Here is a 23,784-nt window from a genome sequence, read left to right as displayed (position 1 = left end):
TCTTCTCTCATAACAAGTTTCAGGTTTATTAGAATTTTACTCGCGTGCCATCAGCTTCTGCTTCTTCAGCTTCTTCTGTGAAACCTGCAGAGAGAAGAGAGAGGCAGAGTTATGACATCATCGATCAGAGAGTTTGCACCGCTGCCTTGGCCAACAGTCGCTCAGTTTTAACAGGGTTGTTTTCATGGAGAATCCAAAGGTGTCCTAAGGAGTCATCACTGCGACAGATGATGAAGAGGAGGAAGGTGACGGGTTCAGATGTGCAGCCAGAGGAGCAGGATTCACTGTGGCATTCATGGGACCTTCAGTAAAAGGGAAATCACAGCTCTCCAGGTCCCAAGAGACTAAGCCAACTTTAATTCCCCTAACCTCGCTCCGTGCTGCATGTTTGAAGCCCCACCCCTCGCTCTTCCCTCTCCACGTTCTCACCTTTTTCTTCTGGGCGACCTCCTCCTCGGGCTTGGGGACGATCTGCTCCTTTTCTGTCAGGATCATCTCAATGTGGCACGGCGAGCTCATGTAGGGGTTGATGCGGCCGTGGGCGCGGTACGTACGCCTCCTCATCTTTGGCGCCTTGTTTACCTGGATGTGCTCAATGACCAGAGAGTCCACATCCAGACCCTGAAAGCACAAACACGGGTCAGAACCACCACGAGAAAATAGGACTCCATCGATCCTTTCAGAGCTCAAATCATCAGATATTAATCATTTATTAATCAAAGGCTCTGATTGGTTCACCTATTGCTTCCAAACATTTGGAGATGAAGACTAAACGTCACCCGAGAAACCAACTGCAGATCAATAGATGCTCAGACATCAATAATCAAACTGAGGCCTGAAGCATGTGATCATTAAAGTGGTGTTGTCCTCTCGTTCCAGCTGTCTGTGATTCTCAGATTGCTCAGACTGTAATTGTTCTTTTCATGGTTAATACAAAGGTGTCCTAAATGGTCATCACTGCAATCTGCTGCTCACCGATCAGCTCAACAACAACCAGCTCCACAGAGCTGAAACCGAGCTCAGGGTCATCTCAACGTCTCCGCCTGCCCTCATGTGGAAGCTCGCCTCCCTAAAGCCTGCCTGTGATCGCCACCTGTAGGCTGATGTCACGATGCAGATAATCATTTTAAACTTAAAGAACGCTCTTGTGTCATAACTTCATGAAATCAAAGCCAGTGTCCTCAGGGACCTGCTTTCTGTTGGACCAACAAAATCCAGATATGCTCAATAGATTTAGATCAAATGTGCATACTCTGTCACGTTTAAGAAGTTGAAACGCACGACGAGTGTCATTGAGAGAAAAATATTAGTGTTCAGTTTGAGAACCAAGTTAAAATGTGAGATTAAAGTGTCGATAAGTCAAAGCTGCCACGGCTCCTTTAGTTCATAAAAACAGCGTGATGAGTTCAAGGACGTCACAGAGGCAGTACAGAAAGCTGCGTCTGGGAAACAGCAGGATGGATGTTACAGCTCATGCCATACAGACGAGCTACGACTCATCACAGACATAAGACAGCTAACTCATTTGCAGAACAGTCCAACATTTGGACTTTAGTCTTAAAATAAACAAGTATTTTTCATTAATGCGACGCTGACATGCACACTACTTAAGAGACGCCACATTTAGAAAACTAACAACAATTCGATCACACAAACTACTTTGCACATCACTAGCACAGTTTCAGGTGTTTAAAGCTGCAGACAGACGGGTGTGACCTTCAGACTAAATTGGTATCGATCCTTTCAATATAAAAGTGTGTTCCAGGGAGTCCATCTCTCTGTCTGCTTGCTACACCCGTTGGCCCCTCACCTCCTCATGACCTCACCTTCAGCTCAGCGTTGCTCTCGGCATTCTTGAGCATGTGCAGGAGGAACTCGGCACTCTTCTTGGGCCAGCGTCCCTGGGTCCAGCCGTGCTGTTTGGCCTGAAAACAGAAAACATCAAAGGTGCTTTTAGACCATGCCTCAGAGCTCAGAGGCGGGGTAACTCTGGCCGCCTTCGCTGCTGCTCAGGTTACTAGATTTAGTTTCATCTTTAATCCAAAGGTGTCCTAAGAAGGTCATCACTGCAGCTGTCAGAGTGATGCCACGCTCGCTGGGACCTCACCTGAGCACAGCGGCCAACGCCGCCGTTGTAGCGGCGGAAGGGGACGCACTGGTGCTTGACGATGACGTCCCTCAGGTACTTGTTGGCTTTGCGAATGTGCATGCCTTTGATGGCCTGGGCCGTCTCACGGGTGTTCTGAAAGTGAGGACACAGACGGGTCAGAGACCGGATCAACAAAGTGGCACCTTTATGTCGTAACCTTCATGACATCAGCATGACGTCCAGATGTCGGGTCAGTTCTGAGGGCCTCGGCCGTCACATTAGATTTAATGAAAGTTGAATGTGTTTATAGATTTTAGGGGAGGCAAACAAACCATCAGAGAATCTCTGCGATCTGATCGATTCGACAGAAAACCAAGTCTCTTTAATCCACAGCCAAACAAACCTAGGAGCACTGCAGCCATCTTTAAAACTAGAGCTCCTCCCACTGACATAAACATTAGACCAGCAGCTCATTCAATCACAGCAGATTGTCTATTCAACATTTCTAAACACACAAAAGTTACTCAAGCCATTCACAGTAATTTATTTTTCCTGGAAAATCCTGACTTATTCACTCCTTATCCTCGGGAGCAGAGCTTTAAGTACCTGAGCTTAAATATTAACTTCAAATTATATACACAGAAATTCTATTTAATTACGGGAGGATTACACCTGTATTCAAAAGAGAGATTAAAAGTGTCACCAGTTATTTTCAGACATCTCACACATTCTGCAGCTGAAGCAGAGCTCCAAACAAACTGGGCTGTTCACAGAAACCAGGCTCATGCTGTTACCTGAAGCTCTAATGAACAGACCTCACTGAGGTTTATGCTTCAGCGAGACAACAACCTCGAAGGATATTTAACTACACATCACAGACAGCTCATAAACACCACTGACTCCTCCTGTGTGGTTTTTACATGTATCAGTGAGAGAACCATAATCACTTCTATCAGGACGATTAACCACAGCATCAATGTAAGGATCACTCAAACTGGGTGTGAGGAAGTGGAAAAACTGGGGGGGACAAACGTGTCTGCGTGAAATAAACTAACTACAGTACAGTGTTTCTATTGGCTGGGATCACAGATAGACATAATGCAAGAGTATAAAACATTTCAGTGCATCTCCCATCACTCCCGCGGCAACGAGCCATTCAGTTTCATGACTCTGAAGTAAAATTGGATCATTTTTCTCTACTGAGTCAGAGCACCATATTAACTCTGAACCCACATCCACGTGTGTTTAATGAGTTATTAGAGCCCAGATTCAGAAGCCTGCTGCTGCTCATGTAACCTACTCTGAGCCTCTACACACCTTTACACCTGAGAGAATCTACTTTAACATGGACACGCGTGAGATGACAGATGAACCCTGTGATCCCCTTTGTCTGTGCCCACATGTGGACTCTTACCTTGAAGTGCACCCGGAGGTTGGATCCCCTCGACTTGCATGCTGAAACACAGAGAGAAGCCGTTAGCACCCCCAGCAAAGACCCGGATCACTCCACCAGTGAGTGCGGCAGCTCAGTTGTGTCATTAGTTTGTTTTCATGTGGAATCCAAAGGTGTCCTAAGAGGTCATCACAGCCACCAGCTAACCCCCACACATAGCTGAAGTTCACCTTTACTCACATTTAGTCGGGTTCTCGGGGTCGAGAGAGTAGCGGACCATTGTCAGATATCTGTAAGAAGAGGCACACGTTAGTTTCCTCAGGCTAGCACACAGCAGGTAAGACCATCTTAGACAGCACCGTCTCAGGTGACGTTAAACAGATTTAAACCCCACAAACACGGAGAAAAGGAGCTGCTAGGGCCGCTTTACAACTCCTATCCACGCCACACGGAGCCAACATGGCGGACAGCCGCCGGAGCCACCAACCCGGCGTCTCCGCAAATATCTTCATAAAACTTCATTTAATGGCTCCAGACACACAATTCAACCATCAGCGCACACATTTACACACAGTTGACACGATCCAGATGCTTGCAGCGCAGGATGCAGTATTTTTACTCAGATTTAACATGGATTCTCCGCTTCGTGAGCGGGACACAACTCCTACCTCTGAGGCCGCGGAAGGAAGAGGAAGTATACCGGACGGCGCTCCTCTACTTCTGCCTTCCTGTGAGGGTTACCGCCCCCTGGCGGTGAGGAGGAGGAGGACGGTGCTCGGGGCGCAGTGAAGCGGAATGGACAGCAGGGGGTGGTATTTCACACACACACAAAATACGCGAGAAAAATTGTTATCCCGTGGTTACGCCATGATTATGACGTAAACACGATAATAGTGATGGGAAGTTTGTCTCTTTTCAGAGAGCCAGCTCTTGTGGCTCGAATCTCAAAGAAGAGCTGGCAGTTTTGGCTCCCAAATGGCTCTTAATTTATTATCATCTGTAGCCTCATATTTGACAAATATGAATGCTCTGTGTGTTGATAAACCCTTTTGCATTTAGTGTTTTTATGAGATGCCTTATAATTGCCTAATATTGTGTATTTGTTCTGTTAGAAAAGCAGGCATTCTTACTTTTGTATAATATTTTAATCAAACTTTTGATTTTAATTCAACACAAAAACAAAGCACTGCAAACAAATCCACAGAAGAGAAACAGAACCAAACTCAGCAGCCAAACAGTATGTCCTCAGGTTGACATTCAGAATAATCAAATGCCTCAGCTTGATGAGCTGATGCAGTTTCTCATCTTAGTTAGTATCTGCTTCTTCTTTAAGCTGGAGCGAGATGCTGCTTCGTTTACAGTTGTCAGTCATATTTACATGTTTTTACGATGCACTTGGACTCTCATTCTCACCGCAGTCTACTGTCTCACTCACTGACTGAGGAATATCGATACTTCCAATACCAGCATTTCATGTTGCAGGATCAATTCCCATATGAAAAATTATAATATCTAATTTGATTAAATTAGTTTTTAATCATAAATATGACATACAGACAAAAGTCGGCAATACCCTGTTAATAAGAACTACAGTCGTCTTCTGCCTCTCATTCATGTTTTTTTTTTGTTTTTTTGTTTTGTTTTTTACAGCTCATTGTGTTCTACGTCCTGATTGGCTGTAGAGCATTGTCAATCAATCTCCGTGCTGTGTCGCCTGTACAGTACAGAATGTGTTTAACTTGTCAAATTTACATAAAGTGCTGTACTGTATGTTGTAAGTTTTCTCTCCAATAAACAACAATGTTGACGAAATGTGTTGCACCGTCGAAGGCAGAGGAAGATGCTAAGCATTGCACAAAAAGTTGGACTTCTGGACATGCTAACAGAATGTAGGAGTTACTGTATTTTTCAGATTATTAACTCATTCTTCTTGCTTCCTCTACTTCCGTACCATATCGTTGCTGTTGAATTCTCTCACAGCTGCTCTGTTCCGATATTCTGGACGTGAAAACAGGGTTTGATCTTTGGTTTCATTCTGTAATACTGGACTTATTTTTCTGCGTAGGTTTGAACTTTGAGAGTGGTTAAATAAGAAAATAAGAAAAGTGTGAAAATGTTGATGCCTGTCTGAGAACAGTGTATAAAATGTGTAGTGAGGGGTTTTACAGCCTTAAAATGTAATTGTGCCCAGAATGCACTTTGTGAATGATGATAAACAGATCAAACTACCAGCGTTAGCTTCTGTTCTTCAATGTCACAGACATGAAACTGCTGTAGGTTACTCCCACTGTGATAAATCCCCCACACTGAGGCTGTGACAGGAGGAGTGAAACAGTTTTTGACATTTTAAAGGTTTTTGTGTGGATATCTACTCGACTTATGAAATGAAAAATGCTGCTAATGCTAAAGAACTGATTCTGGAACCACTCGTGTGTATTCGGAGGGCCTGAACTCAAAAAATATTCGTAGTATGAAGGTAAATCTTAGCATGACTTTATTAAAATAATGTGTCATAATGTGTTTTCCTGATTTTACTTTACTTGATTTCCCTCTAGTGGGGAAGAGAAATTATAATTAAAATTGATTCAGTGGTGGTCTTTTTTTTTTTCACAAGCTGGAAACAAAATGCTTTATGAGGAATTTCAAGTGTCTGATGATTTTTCATTTTAAAAATATAAGTGCTTGTATTCACTCCAAGGACTCCTCCAGTTATCTGCTGCACAAAAATGCTCCACCCAAGAGTTCATAAATGAAGCGGTGGCACAAAAAACTGCAGTTCCTCTGATATCCAGAAGAGGCAGCAATGAGACCCATGTTGAAACTTTACAGCAGAAATAACTAGAACTCACCTGTTTAAACTGTATCAAGGCTTAAAGTTTGCATTATTGGGGGTGTGGCCTTTTGACTGACAGGTGGATGGCGACACAGCTGGTTGTAGCTGCTAGTTGACTGCTAGGCTTCTCCTGATTGAATTCTAAACTGAACTGGGCCTCTGGACCTTGTTTGTGCAGTTGTGACCTACAAACTGTACATTTACCCAGTGAAAAGGTGAAACTGTGTTTAGAGCGTGAATGAATGACATGGCCTGCTGGTATTAAAGCTGTCATTGTTTATTTGGTATTTCATGATGAACTGTGAGACGCTGGACGGAGCTACATAGAAAACCCCGTGTGCAGCCTCACAGTGAGTCATGCACATCATTGCACTGTAAAGAAAGTCAAAGCTCGAGTGACGACACCTCAGGCCAACATACAAAAATAAAGATATTATTTACAAACAACAACATTTTCCCATCAGCACGTGTCAGTGTTTTCATCAGACAGTGAAAAGAAGTTCAACATGTAGAAATCACTGTGGTTTCATTAGAAGACGCACAAATATCTGTACACGTGCCACATCCTCGGCCCGAAGGCTCATCTGCTACCTTCACATCAGTGTGTTCATCACAGTGTGTCTGAGAGCGAGTGCAGACCACAGGCTCCGAAACCTCAGCAGCCCCACACCATTGCACACCCCACACTGTGGAAATGTTTGAGCAGCTCAGTCAGAGGATCTCCACACTCAGCATTCCTGTTTCTCACGGCTGAAAAAAATCAGTTTCATCATCTTCAAGTTAAAAAAAAAATTTTTTTTTTTCTTTTTTTAAATAAATTCTCTCTAAAACCTCGTTACCTGTTCAGTTCTGTTACAGTGTGTCGTGAATAATGTTTGTGTCACACGGTTAAACACTGTGATTGTGTTTATAGTTGCACACATGATAATATGTGATTGTGTGACTGTTGTTGTCCCAGCCCGAAATGTTTTAGGAGAAATATATTCACGAGATAATAACAAAAAAAGAAATGTTCAGTGAACGGCTACATGGTCCTACTAGTGCTGCTTTTTTCATGGGTTTCATGGGAGATGAACTGAACCTAATTTGATGAACATCAGAGAAGGAGAGACAGTAAAAGAAAAAATGTCCCCCTCAAAGCCCTGATGCTCTCAGAGCTTCTACAACTTTGTTCTTTTACTTATTTCATGAACTTAAGTTCATTTATTAATTAAGGTCACTAATAGGGTAAAACACGCCAGAGGAAAAATGGTTGAACTTCCTGCTGTTTTTGTCACCTGTGGTTTTAAGACTTATGCGTTTCCCCGTTAGCTCATCCCCATTCTCCCAGAGCTAACAGAGCCCATCACCAATCATTTACAATGTTTTCTAATTGTGAAACAGTAATTCTCATTATTTCTGCACAGCTAACAGTTTCTACACTGTTAGCTAGTAACCTCATTTTTAAATTGTGAATCATTAATTTTCACGATTTCTGCATTTTGAACCCATAATAGTTTTGTAATTGTTACCTTTAATTTCCATCAATTTTCTAATTGTGAAACGTTATTATCCATTTATCCCCATTGTTAGCCGTTGTTCCCACTGCTTTGCATTGTTTTCCCATTGCTTTTGTATTTTTGTATTGCTAACCATTAAATCCCACTGTTTCCCATTGGTAAGCATTATTTCCCATTATTTTCTCACAGTCATGTGTGAGTTGCTGATATTTTCCATTGTCTGTGTGAAATGAACACTTCCTGATGCTTGATACAGCGTTGATGCTGTAACTGCGTCTGTCCCATCATCACCTGAGATCTCCCGCAGAGCGCGTCGTGATCAGAGTCGCTCTGTGTCTCCAGCGGCGACCCGAACCTCAGTTTCACAGACTCCTCCCGACAAACTGTACGAAATAAGTGAAAATCCAAATGTCCTTCAGTCTTTACAGCCGTAGATTCACACAGGAGGAAGTGGGCGTTACTGTTTAGAGAGAAACGTGTGAAGCAGCGCGACTCGGTAACGGGACCGAGGAGGAGGAACCCTCATTAGATGCTACAGACTGTGTGGATCGCGTCGGGCTCACTGAAGCTCTTCAGATACCGCTCAGTGCGACGTGAAGAGGCGTCAGAGACCTGCAACACAAACAGGAAGTTAAATAGCCGCCAGGTGAAATCAAAGAGTATTTAATTCACTTGGTCTGACGGTCACGTAAAAAATGTAACTGTAGCAACGTTTACATAAAATCAAAGTAAGAAAAATAAGAAAAGCAAATAAAACTTCAAAAGGAAAAATAAACTCCAGGAACACGACAGAGTACGGTCATTGTATAAAACATAGACTTTTTTATACTTTGAAATATAAAAATAATAGTAAAAAAAATTAATTTCAATTTAATTTGAATCATAAAGCTTCAAATCACAACAACAGTTAAGATAAGATAAGATAAAGACTCTACAACAATACAGTGAAGCCCCAACAATCAGACGGCCCCCTGTGACCAAGCGCTTTGGTGACAGTGGGAAGGAAAAACTCAGGTCACACTCTCCTCAGTGTAATATCACAATACAAGTAATACTTGTTCATACAGTATTATTAATTTATTTTTATTATTATTTTTTTGAAATATAAAAAATAAATAACCTGATTAAACCGAATGTTTGGTTTTACAGATTATAAAATGTGGAGGTTTTCTATCCATCGCAGTGTCCGTTGTTTTTATGGAGCTGATAAACGAAATCATTATTTTTTATTTGTATCACCTGAATGTTTGTAAACAAAAATACAAACATAACAAAACAAAAAAAGTGCATCTGGTGATCTCTGACCTTCGCTGCTGTGTTCTGTAATTACTGACGTACACGTGAAGCAGAGACCCGTCGAGCCGCTCGCTCTGACTGTGGAGGACGCGAAGTGGTGGTTGGTGGTTCAGAAAGGTGACAGACGATGGAAGCCGGAGGTCGGAGGTGGAGGCTCTGGTGACGCAGTGAAGACGAGCCAGGTCGGTGTAGATGGGTGGGCGGGGCTTCATTTGAGACAGGGGCTGAGCACGGTGGGGGTCGGGGGGTAAACGAGGGCCACGTTGACCCGCTCCGAGCCATTCTTTGGACAGACGATCTCGGTGAGGCCTTCGGGCCGCGGCTGGCTCAGCAGCTCACCTGCAACAGCGAGAACATCAAAGACGCTTTAATACAGGAAACAGGAAACAGAGGAAGTAGGACATTCCCGAAACATCACAGAGAAACCATCACACGTACAGAAAGCAGGATGCTCTGGTTTTAGGAACAGAAGAGGCAGCTGCTCTGCTGTTATCAGGGAGGAAAAGTTCTCCTCCAGCATTTCAGATATAAAACAATAAATTATCTGATGTTGGACCAGGATGCTGGGTGGACACTGATCTGCCAGTCAGACAGATCTCAAGGCAAATCCGCCTCCAGCTTCTGGAAGTTTCTCCTGTTCTCGCCTCTAGATTTGTAGTTGTTTTTTTTAATAATAAACTGCTGGCACAAATTTAAATAACTGAAGACTCACAGACATCTACAGGCAACAATAATCCTTCACACTAAACTCCATTTACTTGTCTTTAGTAAGAACCTGCAGCAGCAGAAGCTTTTATGAATTCGGCCACAAGGTGGCAGCAACGTCCAGCTGTGACTTCATGCTGCAGAGCAGAGTCCCACCAGCAGGGGGCGCCTGGTCCTCCTCTGTAAACTACAGTTTAAGGTCAGTCCTGGGTTTTGCTGCAGGTTTAGCTAGTGCACACAGCTGAGGGTCTCTGAGGTCAAAGTTCAGCCTGGATTCAGATTCAGGATAATTTTTTCCCCTCATTTTTATGTAATTTAAAAGTGCGGAGGAATAGATGTGTTTGTGTTACTGGGGTGAATTTCATGACGAGCAATGGCGTGTCCAGCGGGGTGGCCTGGGGGGGCACAGGCCACCCCCCCAACCAGACTGGCCACCCCAGGTGCCACCCCAAAGGCAAAACAATACAATTCAATCAAATATCAAATGTCCGATTATGTTTTCACGGTGAAGCTCAGATATCCGAGTGTAAGTGAATGCAGCATCGGCTTCTGCGCTATGTGCATCACGTTAGCAAAGGTAGGAGAGCCAAGCACGAAAGATGGCACCGCAGGAAACAATTTTTCGGTGAAAGAAAATGAGGACAGAATAAATGTCCCGGTAAGTAATATTAAGTTTGTTGAGTTTAGTAAACTTCGGTGAAATTAGAATACCAAGGAAAAAATAACACTTAAAGAATTATTGCAGCCGTCGAATATTTCAGACAGTAGGCTACTGAGGGCAGCTAACATAAGAGTTATGAGTTATAAGATATAATCTAAGTCGTAACATTGCTGTATGGAGCTGCAGATTTGGTTGCAGGTTAACATAGCTGGACTGGCCATCGGGCATACCGGGCATATGCCCGGTGACTTATTTTTTATTTTTATTTTGTAAGGGCATGAACAATGAGAGGTGGTGGATTGGCCAGATGCAGGTCGATGTGTAAAAATAACTCAGTTGTTTGGTGGTGGCTATGGCGGGGCTTCCACAGAGGCCAGCAGGTGGATGAGGGAAGGGGAGGCAGGAGGAGAGACCCGAGGCAGCCGCCGGTCCGAGTGTCAGGTGAACTGAACTTCAGGTAAGAAGTTATGAGCTGCAGTCTATCTGGGTCAGATATAAACTAAGTTTAGGTGGAGTTTATTTTTGTTGTGCTGACTTTTTACCGTCAGTTGCAATAACTCATACTGCCCGAGCTAGCATGACGGAGTTTCTGTACAGCTGTTCAGTTGCTATGATGTTACTGATAGTGAACTTTATTTTATTCATAAGGTTAGTAGAGTTGCCAACGGCTCCTTAAAAATGGAATGGTCCCTCATTCAGAGAAAATATTATGCGTTTGGTATTGAGCTGAGAAGAGACGCAGTTTGTCCCGAACTTTAGCTAGAATGGAAAAAGACAAAGCTGGATTTATTCTGTGTGTTTACGCTGCACAGCTGCCTCTTCTCTCATTCTCTCCCCCTCCCTCTTCTGTTGCTACTTCAATCATGAAACTGATCGATGATCAGCTGATCGGCTTTTCTCTCTTGTTTATTTATCGCCCACTTTGTGCCAGAAAGAGGAAACCAGCGGATGTCGCGCTAAACAACAGCAGCACGTTTAAGCTTGATCGGCTGTTGTTAGAATTTATTTAATATTAATTTCCAGTATCAGCTGATGTTTGCTGGAGCCACAGCTGTAAAGCTGCTGGTCATGATGTCTGTTTAGATATGTGGTGAGAGGGAAACATGAAGATGAAACCAGGAGATGCCCTTACTGGATCATCAGAGCTGAACAGGTGATGGAGAAACAGGTTTAGGTGACATGAATGAGTTGAAGGGAAGTTATGAACTGTTTCTGAGAGACAAATAACACCAGGATCCTTTTTTACGTAGCTGACAGCTGGTAACTGTGCAGGGGCGGGTCTAGCAAAGTTATGCCAGGGGGCCAGGTAGGGAATTAACAGGGAGAGGTGGGGCACAAAGAAATACTTTTCTTTCTTATTCTCATTTAAAATATCTCGCTTTTATTAAATAATTATCTAAATCTTACAACCAAAGTTTTTATCTGATGTAAAATGTATAGAAATCATACATATACCAACAAGACTGTACATCACTGTCACAACAGCATTTGTTTTCATTCAAAGTCTTTATGGCTTTACTACCTGGTGGGCCGGTCTGTAGTCAAAATGCCCGATTTTCTGTCCCAGTCCAGCCCTGCAGGTTAATACTGGCAGTGTCACTATGCCAGCTGACTGTATTTTATCATCAGCCAGTGTTGTTCTTTATCAATATTACCAAAGTTTACCATAAGGCAGCATAGAAAGTATTTACTTGCTTTCAGGTTTTATTCAAATGTTAGTCTTTTCATTTGTTTCCCCACTTTTTTCCTGTTTCAAAACCAAACACCAGTTTGTGAGAAGATTATCTTCTTTTTTTAAATAGGCAGATAAAATTTTACATTGGCATTGGCTAATTTGTCAATTGTTTGTTACAAATGTTCGTATTTTAATATTCAAAAATGTTTTTGCCCAAAACATATGTGCACTACATGTCAGTAAAAATACTATGCAAATATTGCTGTCCTTGAATGCTGAGTAAACACTGACAAAGCACTGATTGTATCTCTTGTACTTTATCAACGCAGTATCTAAAAACTTTGCACCGTAGTGGTTAAAATCTCATTCTAATAAGAGTTAAAAGTGCATTTGGTTATTAGGTTTATAGGATTATTGAATTATGGTTAATGGTTGGTAGAATTTTTTTTTTAAACATTATCTGCCAATTACATCTGCCACCCTTCTCCAAATCTGTGCCCCTACCTGGCCCCCCCAACAAAAATTTTCTAGACACGCCACTGATGACGAGAGCTCTGAATTTTCTTCAAGCATGACCTGCTGATAAAGATACTTAAAAGGGGAAATGGTTATAGGAGGTGAAAGGTTAAAGGTCGAGGCAGAGATGTTTAGTTCAGTGTCTCAGCTCTCGTGCTCTGCAGGGCGTTTTTCTTCTACTCTCTCCACTGTTATTAGAACTCATAACAAGGCGATTTCTGTAAAGCAGTAACAGGTCTGAGCTCAGAGCTGCACACAGGCGACTCTCTGACTTCAGTTTCCTGCAGGGCTGAACGCCGTTCCTGTGCACGTCTCCATTTATAAGGCGTCCTCATCGTTTGTGTTTCCGCTGTGGATAAAAATACGATTAAAATCACGCACACACTTCCTGTGTGATCCCTCGTGTGTTTCTCTGGCAAACAAAGAAAAGCTGCCATCTGCAGATCGACACAGCCATCCTTTTTCCTTCATCATCATTATGGCTCCCTCCTCATCGAACAGCTCAGAGCCCAGCCGGCGACTGCTTGAGGAGGTTCACGCGAGCTCCGCCGGGATTCAGTTTCTTACTCAAACCATGTTTATAAATCATTTTAATATCTTTTTCCATCCATGGAAAACTGTGTGAAAACTGGACTGGGTTAGTTTGAGCTTGTAGCCACGTGTTCTGTTTATAACTCTAAGCTGCACTTTATGAAATGATTAGCGCTCTCCATCTTTGGATGGATGTACTGATGAGGGTGGATGACGGATGACCTCAGGAAGCGTGTGACACGCCCTCCAGTACTGTTACAACTTGCCGTTCTAAAACACGTTTGAGTTGCTTTTTATTTCCCGTTTTATTTTGACAATCTCATCAGTTTCCACATTTTGAATTAGCATTCCTTATGTTCTCATAAGGAATGCTAATTCTGTTTATGTTTTTCATAATGTACTCTCCGACACTCAGCTCCACCTGGGTGTTTGTTGTTGCAGAGCGCTGATCATTCAGCCGCTAACAGAGACACGCCCAATGCATCACTCTGCTGCACGAACAACACTGAGCACGCTCCATAGCCAGTGCCTGGATTACATTCACTTCATTTTCAGGGCATCAGCAGAATAATACTGTGATCTGGCTTTATCTGACACACACACACACACACACACACACACACACACACACACACACACACACACACACACACACACACACACACACACACACACACCCCTAATATCCTAACCTGCAGAGAGATAATACAAGCCTCCTGCAGCTCGGGACTGAAGCCGTGAACATTTACACAAATTAAATGCCAGATGTGCTCGTGATGTTGGATGATTTGTGGCAGATGTGCACAGTGGTGACCTGCCACATTTTGAGCTGACTGATGTTGAATCTCCAGGATTTTCAGAATAATTCTTCCTGGTCAGATCAATCTGTTAATCTGGCTTTTCGTCCCAGTGTGCCTTCAGAGCAGCAGACCAGCAGGTATGGCACATCATTTTGCTCTCCGGAGCAGGAAGGCCAAGGTTTCGAGCTGTGACCTTCTAGCAGCTTCCTGTCATCATTGTGAGTCACTGATATTACACAAAACTGCATCTCAAACGTTCAGCTGCAGTGAGAACCAATCATCTAGCTCCAGAGCTGAAAAGCAAAGTGATGGCTGAGGAGCCAAAACCTGCAGTTCCTCTAATATCCAGCGCGTTTTACAGAAGAAATAAACACGTCCAAGTTATTGTGAAGATTGAGAGTTTGTGTCTGTGAAGTCAAAGGAGCTTGCAAAGAAAAGCGTCTGGACTTCTTTAAGTTGCTTGAAGACGTTTCACCTCTCATCCGAGAAGCTTCTTCAGTTCTAAGGTCAAATGGTGGAGAGTCCCAGATATAAACCTAGTGGGAGTTTCCCCCCACAGAGGGACAAAAGGACCCCCTGATGATCCTCTAATCGCCTGAGCTGAGGTGTGAAACTGGGTGTGTGTCCCAATCAGCCAGAGTTTCGGGTGTGTTCATTGTGAAACCTGGCCCCACCTTATCATGCGAATTCCTGAGGTCAGATGGCCCAGGATGTGAGTGGGCGTTAAGGCGTCTGGGAAGGGATCTCAAAACTGGATTATAGATGGCAGAGAGTTGGTGTCGTAAACCACCGCCTCTGTTCAAAGATGGTCGCTCACAGTGGACATAGATGGCTTCTTTCACTCCTCTTTCAAACCATCTGTCCTCTCTGTCCAAAATGTGAACATTGGCATCCTCGAAAGAGTGTCCTTTATCCTTAAGATGCAGATGGACTGCTGAGTCTTGTCCTGTGGAGGTGGCTCTTCTGTGTTGTGCCATGCGCTTGTGAAGTGGCTGTTTGGTCTCTCCGATGTAGAGGTCTGGGCATTCCTCGCTGCACTGTACAGCATACACCACATTGTTAAGTCTGTGTTTTGGCGTTTTGTCTTTCGGGTGAACCAGTTTTTGTCTGAGTGTGTTGCTGGGTCTGAAATGCACCGGGATGTCGTGCTTGGAGAAAACTCTCCTGAGTTTTTCTGATACACCGGCTACATAGGGGATGACAATGTTGTTGCGTCTGTCTTTCTTATCCTCCCTCGCTGGTGTCTGATCTTCTTTTCTGTGCCTCTGTTTTGAGATCCCTTCCCAGACGCCTTAACACCCACTCACATCCTGGGCCATCTGATCTCAGGAATTCGCATGATAAGGTGGGGCCAGGTTTCACAATGAACTCACCCGAAACTCTGGCTGATTGGGACCCAAACCCAGTTTCACACCTCGGCTCAGGGGATTAGAGGATCATCAGGGGGTCCTTTTGTCCCTCTGTGGGGGGATACTCCCACTAGGTTTATATCTGGGACTCTCCACCATTTGACCTTAGAACTGAAGAAGCTTCTCGGATGAGAGGTGAAACGTCTTCAAGTAACTTAAAGAAGTCCAGATGCTTTTCTTTGCAAGCTCCTTTGACTACGATGACCAGGTCATCGTAGTCTAAGGAGCTTCTTTAAGTTGCTTGAAGACCTTTCACCAAATGGTGGGGAGTCCCAGATTTAAACCTAGTGGGAGTTTCCCCCCACAGAGGGATAAAGGACCCCCTGATGATCCTCTAATCGCCTGAGCCAAGGTGTGAAACTGGGTGTGGGTCCCAATCAGCCAGGGTTTCGGGTGAGCTCATTGTGAAACCTGGCCCCACCCTATCATGCGAATTCCTGAGGTCAGATGGTCCAGGATGTGAGTGGGCGTTAAGGCCTCTGGGGAGGGAACTCAAAACTGGATTATAGATGGCAGAGAGTTGGTGTTGTAAACCCCCGCCTCTGTTCAAAGATGGTCGCTCACAGTGGACATAGATGGCTTCTTTCACTCCTGAGGAGTGATTGAAAGTTTGTGTTAAGAAACATGAGTTCACATCTTTAATGATCCTCTAAAAATCCAGCCGTAAGTATTTTACACCCAAACCAGAGTTTTTCTGGATGCAGAAACCATCAGAGTGGGTAACAAAAACCCAAAGGAGTTCCACAGGCATCTATTATCGATCCTCTGCTTTTTATTGATGTGTAAATTTTACTTTTGTTTGTCAAAGCACAAAAAGTTTCCTCCTTCATAACAACATGGAGCCTTTTGGAGCATTTTTAATGCCATCATCGAACTAAGCACGCCGCTAACTTACCTACAGGCTCCAGAACAGGTGATTATAAATCTACGGGTGGTGTCATGGGGGCTACGACTACGGCTACAAAGAAATGAAGCAGATTTGTTTCCGACGGATGTTTTTACATCAGCTGCCTCCAACATCACTCACAGCCCGTCTGTCCGTCCGTCTCAGCAGCACTTAAACCATTAGGCTTATTGATCGTGTGCGTTCTCTCAAAGTGTCTGCAGCTGCTGGCTCTGCTGGCCTGAAGCCAGCAGTCACAGACACAGTCAGAGTTACGGTCAGAGATGATTATTTGTAAGGAAAAACAGCTCTATCATAACCATTTCATTAAACCCGAGTACTGCAGAGCAACCGGAAGTACTGGGATATTTTACATCTGAGTATTTCTGCAGGTCTTTGCCACCGGCTGTGTGGCTGCAGGAGCTCCTGCTCCTCAAAGTCACTTCAGCTACAGTTTGTTTCTAACCTGCTGCTGAGCTTTGCTGCCACGGCCGGAGATCAGATGTTTATTTCATCAGTGGACGCAGCTGACGGCTCACACATCCGGCTGTGTGCCCTGAATTAGGCCACAGCCTAATAACTCCTCCTCCTCCTCCTCCCTCTGACTGAGAAGAGTCACGCAGAAAGCCACAAAGACCTGATTTCAAGGAACAGGAATGTTCCTCCCCCCTCAAACACCATCAGCAGGTAGAGGAGTCATGTCCTCCCTCCTGCTCCTTTGCTGTCAGCCATAAAAGGGAACAGCCGCCACTCGCAGAGAGGAGGAGGAGGGGAAAGTGTACCCGTATCCAGGAAACTCCCACTGGGATGTTTGGAAAATGAGAGAAGTAGTTTCACTCCATTCAAAAACTGCCCAGACCTCCGATTTCATTTCCTCCTCTGTTGTGAGGACGATTTGAGGATTTGTGAGAGAACGTCTGCAGCGGGGAGGTTATTCCAGAGCTGAAACAGGAAGTTAGTCTGCAGCCAGTCCGACCCTCTGGAAGTTTTTCAAGCAACACTGACAAAAAATCTGATGGTTCCACTTTTTAAAACAGTCTCATTTTTTAACTTTTCTCTGCTGAAGCTGAATGTTGGAGTCATTATGAAGAATTTCCAGTGCTCATGCTCTGCTGCCCTGTTTTATTCACTTATTAAAGAGAGATTTTCTTTTATTTCAGTGACTTTTTTGGCCACGATTTAGCTCTCTACATAAATTCATAACACCAAACTCCCCGGTTCCGATTAGCCTGTAAACACAGCAGTCTGTTACTCTGACAGTTTCACGTTTCCTCATCCTAAACAGGAATCTGTGTTCACACAGACGAGCTCCTGCTGCCCCTCAGTAATGTGACGTGACAGTAAAGAACCGTATTTAAGGCTCATCTCATGTTTGAATCAGTTCATCACTGTGAACACAAACAGGTCTGCTGACTGTTCACAGTCTCGCCTCGCTCCTCCTGGCGTCACTCATCCTGCTGGAATATTTGCTGTTTAAATATTTACAGCCTTCGACCTGAAATAGAAATTTGTTCACAAAGCCGGAGAGGCCACACAGAGAAGTCTGCAGAGTCACCCTCGCTCCATATTGATGAGGGACGATCCCGTCTCTGCTTTCACCGCTGCACACAGAGCGAGGCGATAACTGGGCCACGGCGACGACCCGGCTCAGAACAAAACATCACACGGGAGCAGAAATCTGCTTAAATCGCTGCCAAGAGATTTCAGGGGACATCATCGACCTCAGCCAACCCCTCGCTGTCCTGCTGAGAGCCGTGAAGCTGCTGCTGTCCTCACTGAGACTCGTTGTTTACAGGGTGGAGATGCTTCAGCCCATAAGTTATTTTTTATTTCCATAACTATCTCATGAAGCAGCTGCAGAGCCAGCACCCATATACTGTATATAACAGACAAACATGGCCACTGTGACACAAACTACCCGCACAGCAGCCAAATTAGGTGATGCCATTAAAAATGCTTCAAAAGGCTCCAACAGCCAAGCAAACTTTAAACCAAATACAGTTTAAAGAGGTGACTCACCGAAGTGCACTCTCCCGGTACACTTTATCATTTTTCTCTGATCAGGACTGAAGTTTGAACTTTGTGGTTGAGAAACATTTAGTCTCCATATCAGCGACGATCAGTATCAAAGGATCTGATTGATAAAGGCTTCATAGTTTATTAGAGCACATAGCTTAGATGATTGGGGGGTTACTGAGCACGTGCAGACCCACGCATGTGTTAACAGGAGCCGTTTGTCTTTTTCCAGGCCTCACTGTGTGTGTGTGTGTGTGTGTTCCTCTGTTTTAACACACTGAAGTGTTAATCCTCAGACTGAGCCGATGGCCTCTGTCAGCCTGGCAGCAGCTGCTCCTCATTCATTCATTCTCGTCGCTGCGCAGCTTTTCTCGCCGAGGACTATTTGAAGAGGATCCGCGAGGCGGCCGAGCTCTGGTTTCTGCTTTAAAGGTCACTGAATGTGCCTTCACATCTGCTGCTGCTGTCACCACTGTTAGCAGCTCAGGACTCAAAGGTCAAAGGTGAAAAACAGCAGCTCGCGATGTGCATTTAAACCAAAGACCAGCAGCAAAGCACCAGAAAACCTCCACGGCCCACAGTTGACACTGTGAAATACAGCCAACTATAAATACACAGAGAAGTGCAGACCCCGGACACCACACCAGGATCTCAGGCACAAAGAAAAGGCTCTGCTCCATCTCTAACACTGAAACACTCACGAAAAGGACGTTTCAGGAGAATCTAGTAGATTATATTACCACATCATTATTAACTGGCTGAAAATAAGTTTCTCCACAGCAGCTGATAGGAATGAAAAACTAAATCTGCTGACTACATTTCTGCTCTGTAACCTAACAGTAGCATCAGTTTGAACGCCGCTGAGCAGTGAGCTCTGCCGCCCTGAGTCAAGGAAGTGTGCGAGCAGGATCTGCACTCCATAAAATCCAGGATATGTGAAATGGAGCAGAATGAGGTGGCGGGATGAGTCTCAGAGAGCCGCCTCAGACTCTGGCAGACCCAGATACCGTGACCGCACCGCTAATCTCCTGTGATCAGCAGCTGTACTGGCAGTGAGGCCGATCCTCAGGAATGCGTGGCCTACTTCCAGAGCGCAGGAAAACCACCAGAAATAACTGCAGCCGGTCAGCCGGCAGGTCTGAGCGCAGCCACGCTACCCGAGCAGCAGGATTAACGGCAATCTCTGCTGTGGAGGTATGAGAGGAATGTGATCACGCTGCTGAGGATCCAAACAGTGAACGATGGACCGTCTGCGTTTCTGTTCTGGTGATTTACCTGCCAGAGAATCTGAGCTTCACAGGCAACTATTAAAACCGCTCAGGATCGGCACAGCTGCTGTGAAACTCACCAACACTACTACCACGGACATATCTCACTTCTTCTGAATGTAAGGAGGATTCATGATGAAGCATTTCTATTTCCTCTGATCGTTAAATAGAACAAACGTCAGAAACTTTCACTTCCCTGTGCAAAACAGCCTGAAGCTCCTCTCACATCCCGGCCTCGGCTTTCTCTCCAAAACTCCGGGATTCCCCAGAAATCTGCTGCTAATAATCCTCCACTCGCCCTCTGTGTGTGTGTGTCCAGCTGTTGTGTAATGACATTAAATGGTTTACAGCTGAGCAGATAATTTGGGGTTATTTCAGCGTGGTATATTTCCCACCTCCTCCAACATAAAACTGAATAAACGAGCTGATTATGTAAGCCGCTGAATGCCCCCGATGGAAATCTCAGTTCCAGGAAGCGTATTTCAGTGTTTCCTTTCAGTCAGACAGAAAGCAAACATTTTACAAAAGGGATCTTTTTTGGAAAGGTCACAATTTTTCCACCCTGACGTACTCAGGCTGGCGTGCTGTGACCCAACTTCTGGTTTCAATATGACAGAGTTCGCGTCACAGCGATGCGCTTGCACAAAAACAGTGAGCAGGTAGTAAAGAACGTTTCTGCTACACGACAGAAAGCAAGTGAGGCTCTGGAACAGAACCAGGATACACAGGATAAACAAAGCTGCGCACCGAGCAGAGGAAAATACAACACAGGTGAACCCGGGACAGTGAAGACAACAACAAGGGTGAGAACAGGAAGAAAGGAGAAAAGGTGAAAGAATGAAAGAGGGACAGTAATGCAGAGGTGAAGTCAAATGAATAATAATAAGGCAGAAAATAAAGTAAAGATTGGACAGAACGGTTCAGGTGAACTCACTCAGGAGAAGAAAAGGGCAGTAACACAGCGAGCTACAAACAGGGAAACAGGAAGTAAAATGTTATAATGGTGCAGGTGAACTCAGGACAATACACAGGCGGGAGAGAAACATGAAATATGTCTGCATTTATCCTCCTTAACTCAAACATCTTCATGCATACGATCACTCTCAACATCTATTTGTTTTAAAAACTGTTTGAATATAAAACCCACATCTTTTTTATTTTCATGTTCATCACCTCCCTGTGAATGCCGCGTTATCTTCTCTGTTTCTGCCATGCACCTTCACTCTGAACATGTCAACAGATGTCGAGGATCAACCAGCCTCAAATGAACCGACGCTGTCCTTCAAGATCAGGCTCTTCTCATCACATCATGTATCTGGACTGTTTTCAGTGTTTTAGTGAAACCAGTCGGAGCTTCTTCGACGTCCTCTGCTCTGCGAGGTCATTATCCTGCAGTCTGATCACATGACCCCACAGCGCTGTTACATAATCCTGATAATAAGCAGAGCGCTAAATATCAGACACACACACACACACACTTCCTGTGTTACTCAGTCTCAGGCCGACAGACCAACAGACAGCAGATCTCCTCATCCTCACACTCCAGAAACACTGCAGGCGTGTTCAGAGGAGAAGGCGATGAGAAACGCTCCAGCTGCTCCGACGAGAACCGACAAGAACTGGGGGTCAAAAAACCGAAAGCTCATTTTAACCAGACAAGAATCTGAAGGCCTGACCTCGTGGTTCAAAAACATGAATTACAGCTTAAAGCACCAAATCTGACTGAACTCAGAGTTTAACAAACTGGAAACAACAGGAAGTAGGAGGCAAAAAGCTTCAAGTGTGACACTTTAACCTTAAGCAGCACGTTGTGCCTGCTCCCTCTCCGATGACCGGAAAAGAAAAAGGCTGCGGTAACGTGTTGGAGGTCAGACTAATGGACTGTAAATGCTCTGGTTTAGTGAGCGCAGCGGTTCTCCTCACTGCAGTCCTGTGTTTGTATCTCAGTGGTTTTTATGGCTGAAGACTGTTCAGTTCAGCAAACAGTGGGTCAGCATGACGACGGCAGCTGTGGCGATTGGATCCATCTGTCCAGAGCTCGTAATCACTGAATGTGTAAAAGTTAATAAAGCAGCGCTCCTGTAGAAGAACTCTATGAGCAGGCGAGATCTCTGTGCCATCACAGGAGGATAACTACAAAGTAAATATGAAGCAAGGGCAAATATTCCGCCCGTTTCAGCCGTGACTTTTTTTAAATCTGCTTTTTGATCACAAAGCTGAAAACGTGAAATAAAAGCAGCTGGTCTTCACTGGGTTAGAGGCCTTATGGGAGTGTGTCAGCCAAAACATTTTAAATATGGAATTTAATGAGACATGAAGAGTTTCTTATCTGCAGAATGGAGATTAGATTTAACTTTGTCGCTGTGCAAAGTGCTGAAACAGGAAATGGAGTTTGCTTCTAAGCAGACGTGCAAAAGAACAGTTTTACATACAGAGAGAGCCGGAATATAAGGTTAAAGGTTAAAGAGCTGCAGCATGAACAAAGTTTGTTTTCTGTACATAGTAACTGCAGGATGTACAGTTGGATGTATGTACAATACAAACAATGTAAACGTCAGAGGTTCAGCCAGTGGTGAAATCAGAGCAGGAATATGCTGCTCCAAAAATTGCAAACTTTTGTGTTCAGTAGTTGTTGGAAAGCAAGCCAAAAGGTGCAAAAAACCCAGGGACAGGTAGGTTCAGTGACAGGCCATTGATACTGCAGTGTTAGTGTGTGCTGCACAGGACACCAACACTGCAGACCAGTGTCAGCTCTAACTGTCTGCTGGGCTCAAAGTCCACATCAGTCTGTGCACAGAAACCAGAAATCAGGCTTCTGGCGGTTTAACATCCCCATAAAAATCATCTTAAATACACACATTGTGTTCCAGACGTGGTTTGTGTTTGCATCCAGGGAACAAATGCGTTCCTGCAGCCCTCACTGAGCTGCTCCCACTTTTCACTTTCCACATTACCTTCTTAAATTCCACTGAAACTGTGAGCTGCGATCAATGAACGAGCCTCCCGCGGTGCGTTTATTGTCTAAGCTGCTGACTGAAAGATTGAGGCTGAGTTTCCACCTCCGGCAGGCCCAGTGCTGTCTAAATAAAGCCAACAGTGCCAGCAATAAACCTGGAAGGAAACTGTAGAGACAAACGGATGTGTTCTTATTGTGAGCGGCGGCTGCTTTCTGAGTAGCTGCAGGGCTGATGTTAAGGGCGCCGGGATTCCTAATTTACTGAGCTGACAAACAGCTGCTCGCGGGGAGCAGTGCTTTCAGCAGCCAAACACCTTGCTGCGGCCAGGCTGTGATTTAGCCGTCAAAACTCTGAAAACTGATGAATGTTCAGTTACACTTGTTTTTTTCAGAGTCAAAAGGCCATGCTGCAAACAGCACGTCTGCGCTCAGCGTTTCTGGTCTAAAAGCAGAAGTTAAATGACTCATCCATTCTGAGCATGAGTAACTCTCTAACTCTAAGCTAGATTACACATCAGGAGTGGTCTTCAGCTCCTTTTATTTCCCATCCCTTCTCCTGATGACTCTCTTCAGGTCGACTCATCTGCGGTCAGATGATGAGGAAATCCTCCACGCTGCCAGTCACATGTCTGAGCAAACAGAGCGGGATTACAGTGTGGTGATGTAACGGGATTGCCTTCCTCACCATCTCATTACGTGTCACTCACATGAACAGAAAGAACACAAATGCCTGTCAGGTTGTCCCATCAAGGCGAAGCTCGAGTCTGGTGCTGAAACTTCACAGAAACCGGACGTGTCTGAACAGGTGGCCTGAAAGCCAACCATCACTCATCATCTGAGAACAAACCACAAACCTTCTGCTTCTTTATTCCAGCACAGACCAAAGTTCCCCAAAGTGATAACATCAGTGTTTGTCCGGTGAAGGTCACATGATCTCACCGAAAGCTCCCAAACAACCATAAATGGAGCGTCTAAAATAAACTGCTTTCATTGTTTATGACGTCAGATCCAGCACGAGTTCCTCTTTTAGGCACTCAGTGAAAACATTGACGAGTTCAGACATGTCGCTCCTCATCCTCACACACAGGTAACTGCTCACCTGAGACCATCACAGATGCTCTGAAGGCCTCACAGCGGATTCTTCACACACTGAGATGTTTATGAGCCGTGTGACAGCTGTGGACGCCTCAGTGACGGATTCTTTGTTCAAGCAAACATCACAAGGCAAAGAAAAATAATGACCCTTCATTCTCT

The 23,784-nt window shown here is 44.5% G+C and overlaps 2 protein-coding genes across 2 annotated transcripts in view; both read right to left on the bottom strand.

The window, feature by feature from the left end:
* Nucleotides 1–2: 2 nt before the first annotated feature.
* Nucleotides 3–3,860, bottom strand: rpl17 (ribosomal protein L17). The gene is made up of 6 exons (XM_080875889.1): nucleotides 3,723–3,860; nucleotides 3,504–3,544; nucleotides 2,108–2,242; nucleotides 1,827–1,925; nucleotides 430–621; nucleotides 3–84 (listed from the first exon to the last, which is right to left on the bottom strand). Exons 1-6 carry the CDS (start codon nucleotides 3,760–3,762, stop codon nucleotides 37–39), a joined length of 555 nt encoding a protein of 184 aa, XP_080732015.1. The 5' UTR covers nucleotides 3,763–3,860; the 3' UTR covers nucleotides 3–36.
* A 2,695-nt stretch (nucleotides 3,861–6,555) lies between these two features.
* mfhas1 (multifunctional ROCO family signaling regulator 1) overlaps nucleotides 6,556–23,784 on the bottom strand; it is a 32,796-nt gene continuing 15,567 nt past the window's right edge. The window contains 3 exon segments of the mRNA XM_080861195.1: nucleotides 6,556–8,426; nucleotides 9,120–9,355; nucleotides 9,358–9,449. Coding sequence (XP_080717321.1) covers nucleotides 8,387–8,426; nucleotides 9,120–9,355; nucleotides 9,358–9,449 — 368 coding nt within the window. The 3' untranslated portion in view covers nucleotides 6,556–8,386.

Source organism: Rhamphochromis sp. 'chilingali', assembly GCF_963969265.1.
Source record: "Rhamphochromis sp. 'chilingali' genome assembly, chromosome: 2".
NCBI lineage: Eukaryota > Metazoa > Chordata > Actinopteri > Cichliformes > Cichlidae > Rhamphochromis > Rhamphochromis sp. 'chilingali'.
This window is presented reverse-complemented; position numbering and strand designations above follow the sequence as displayed.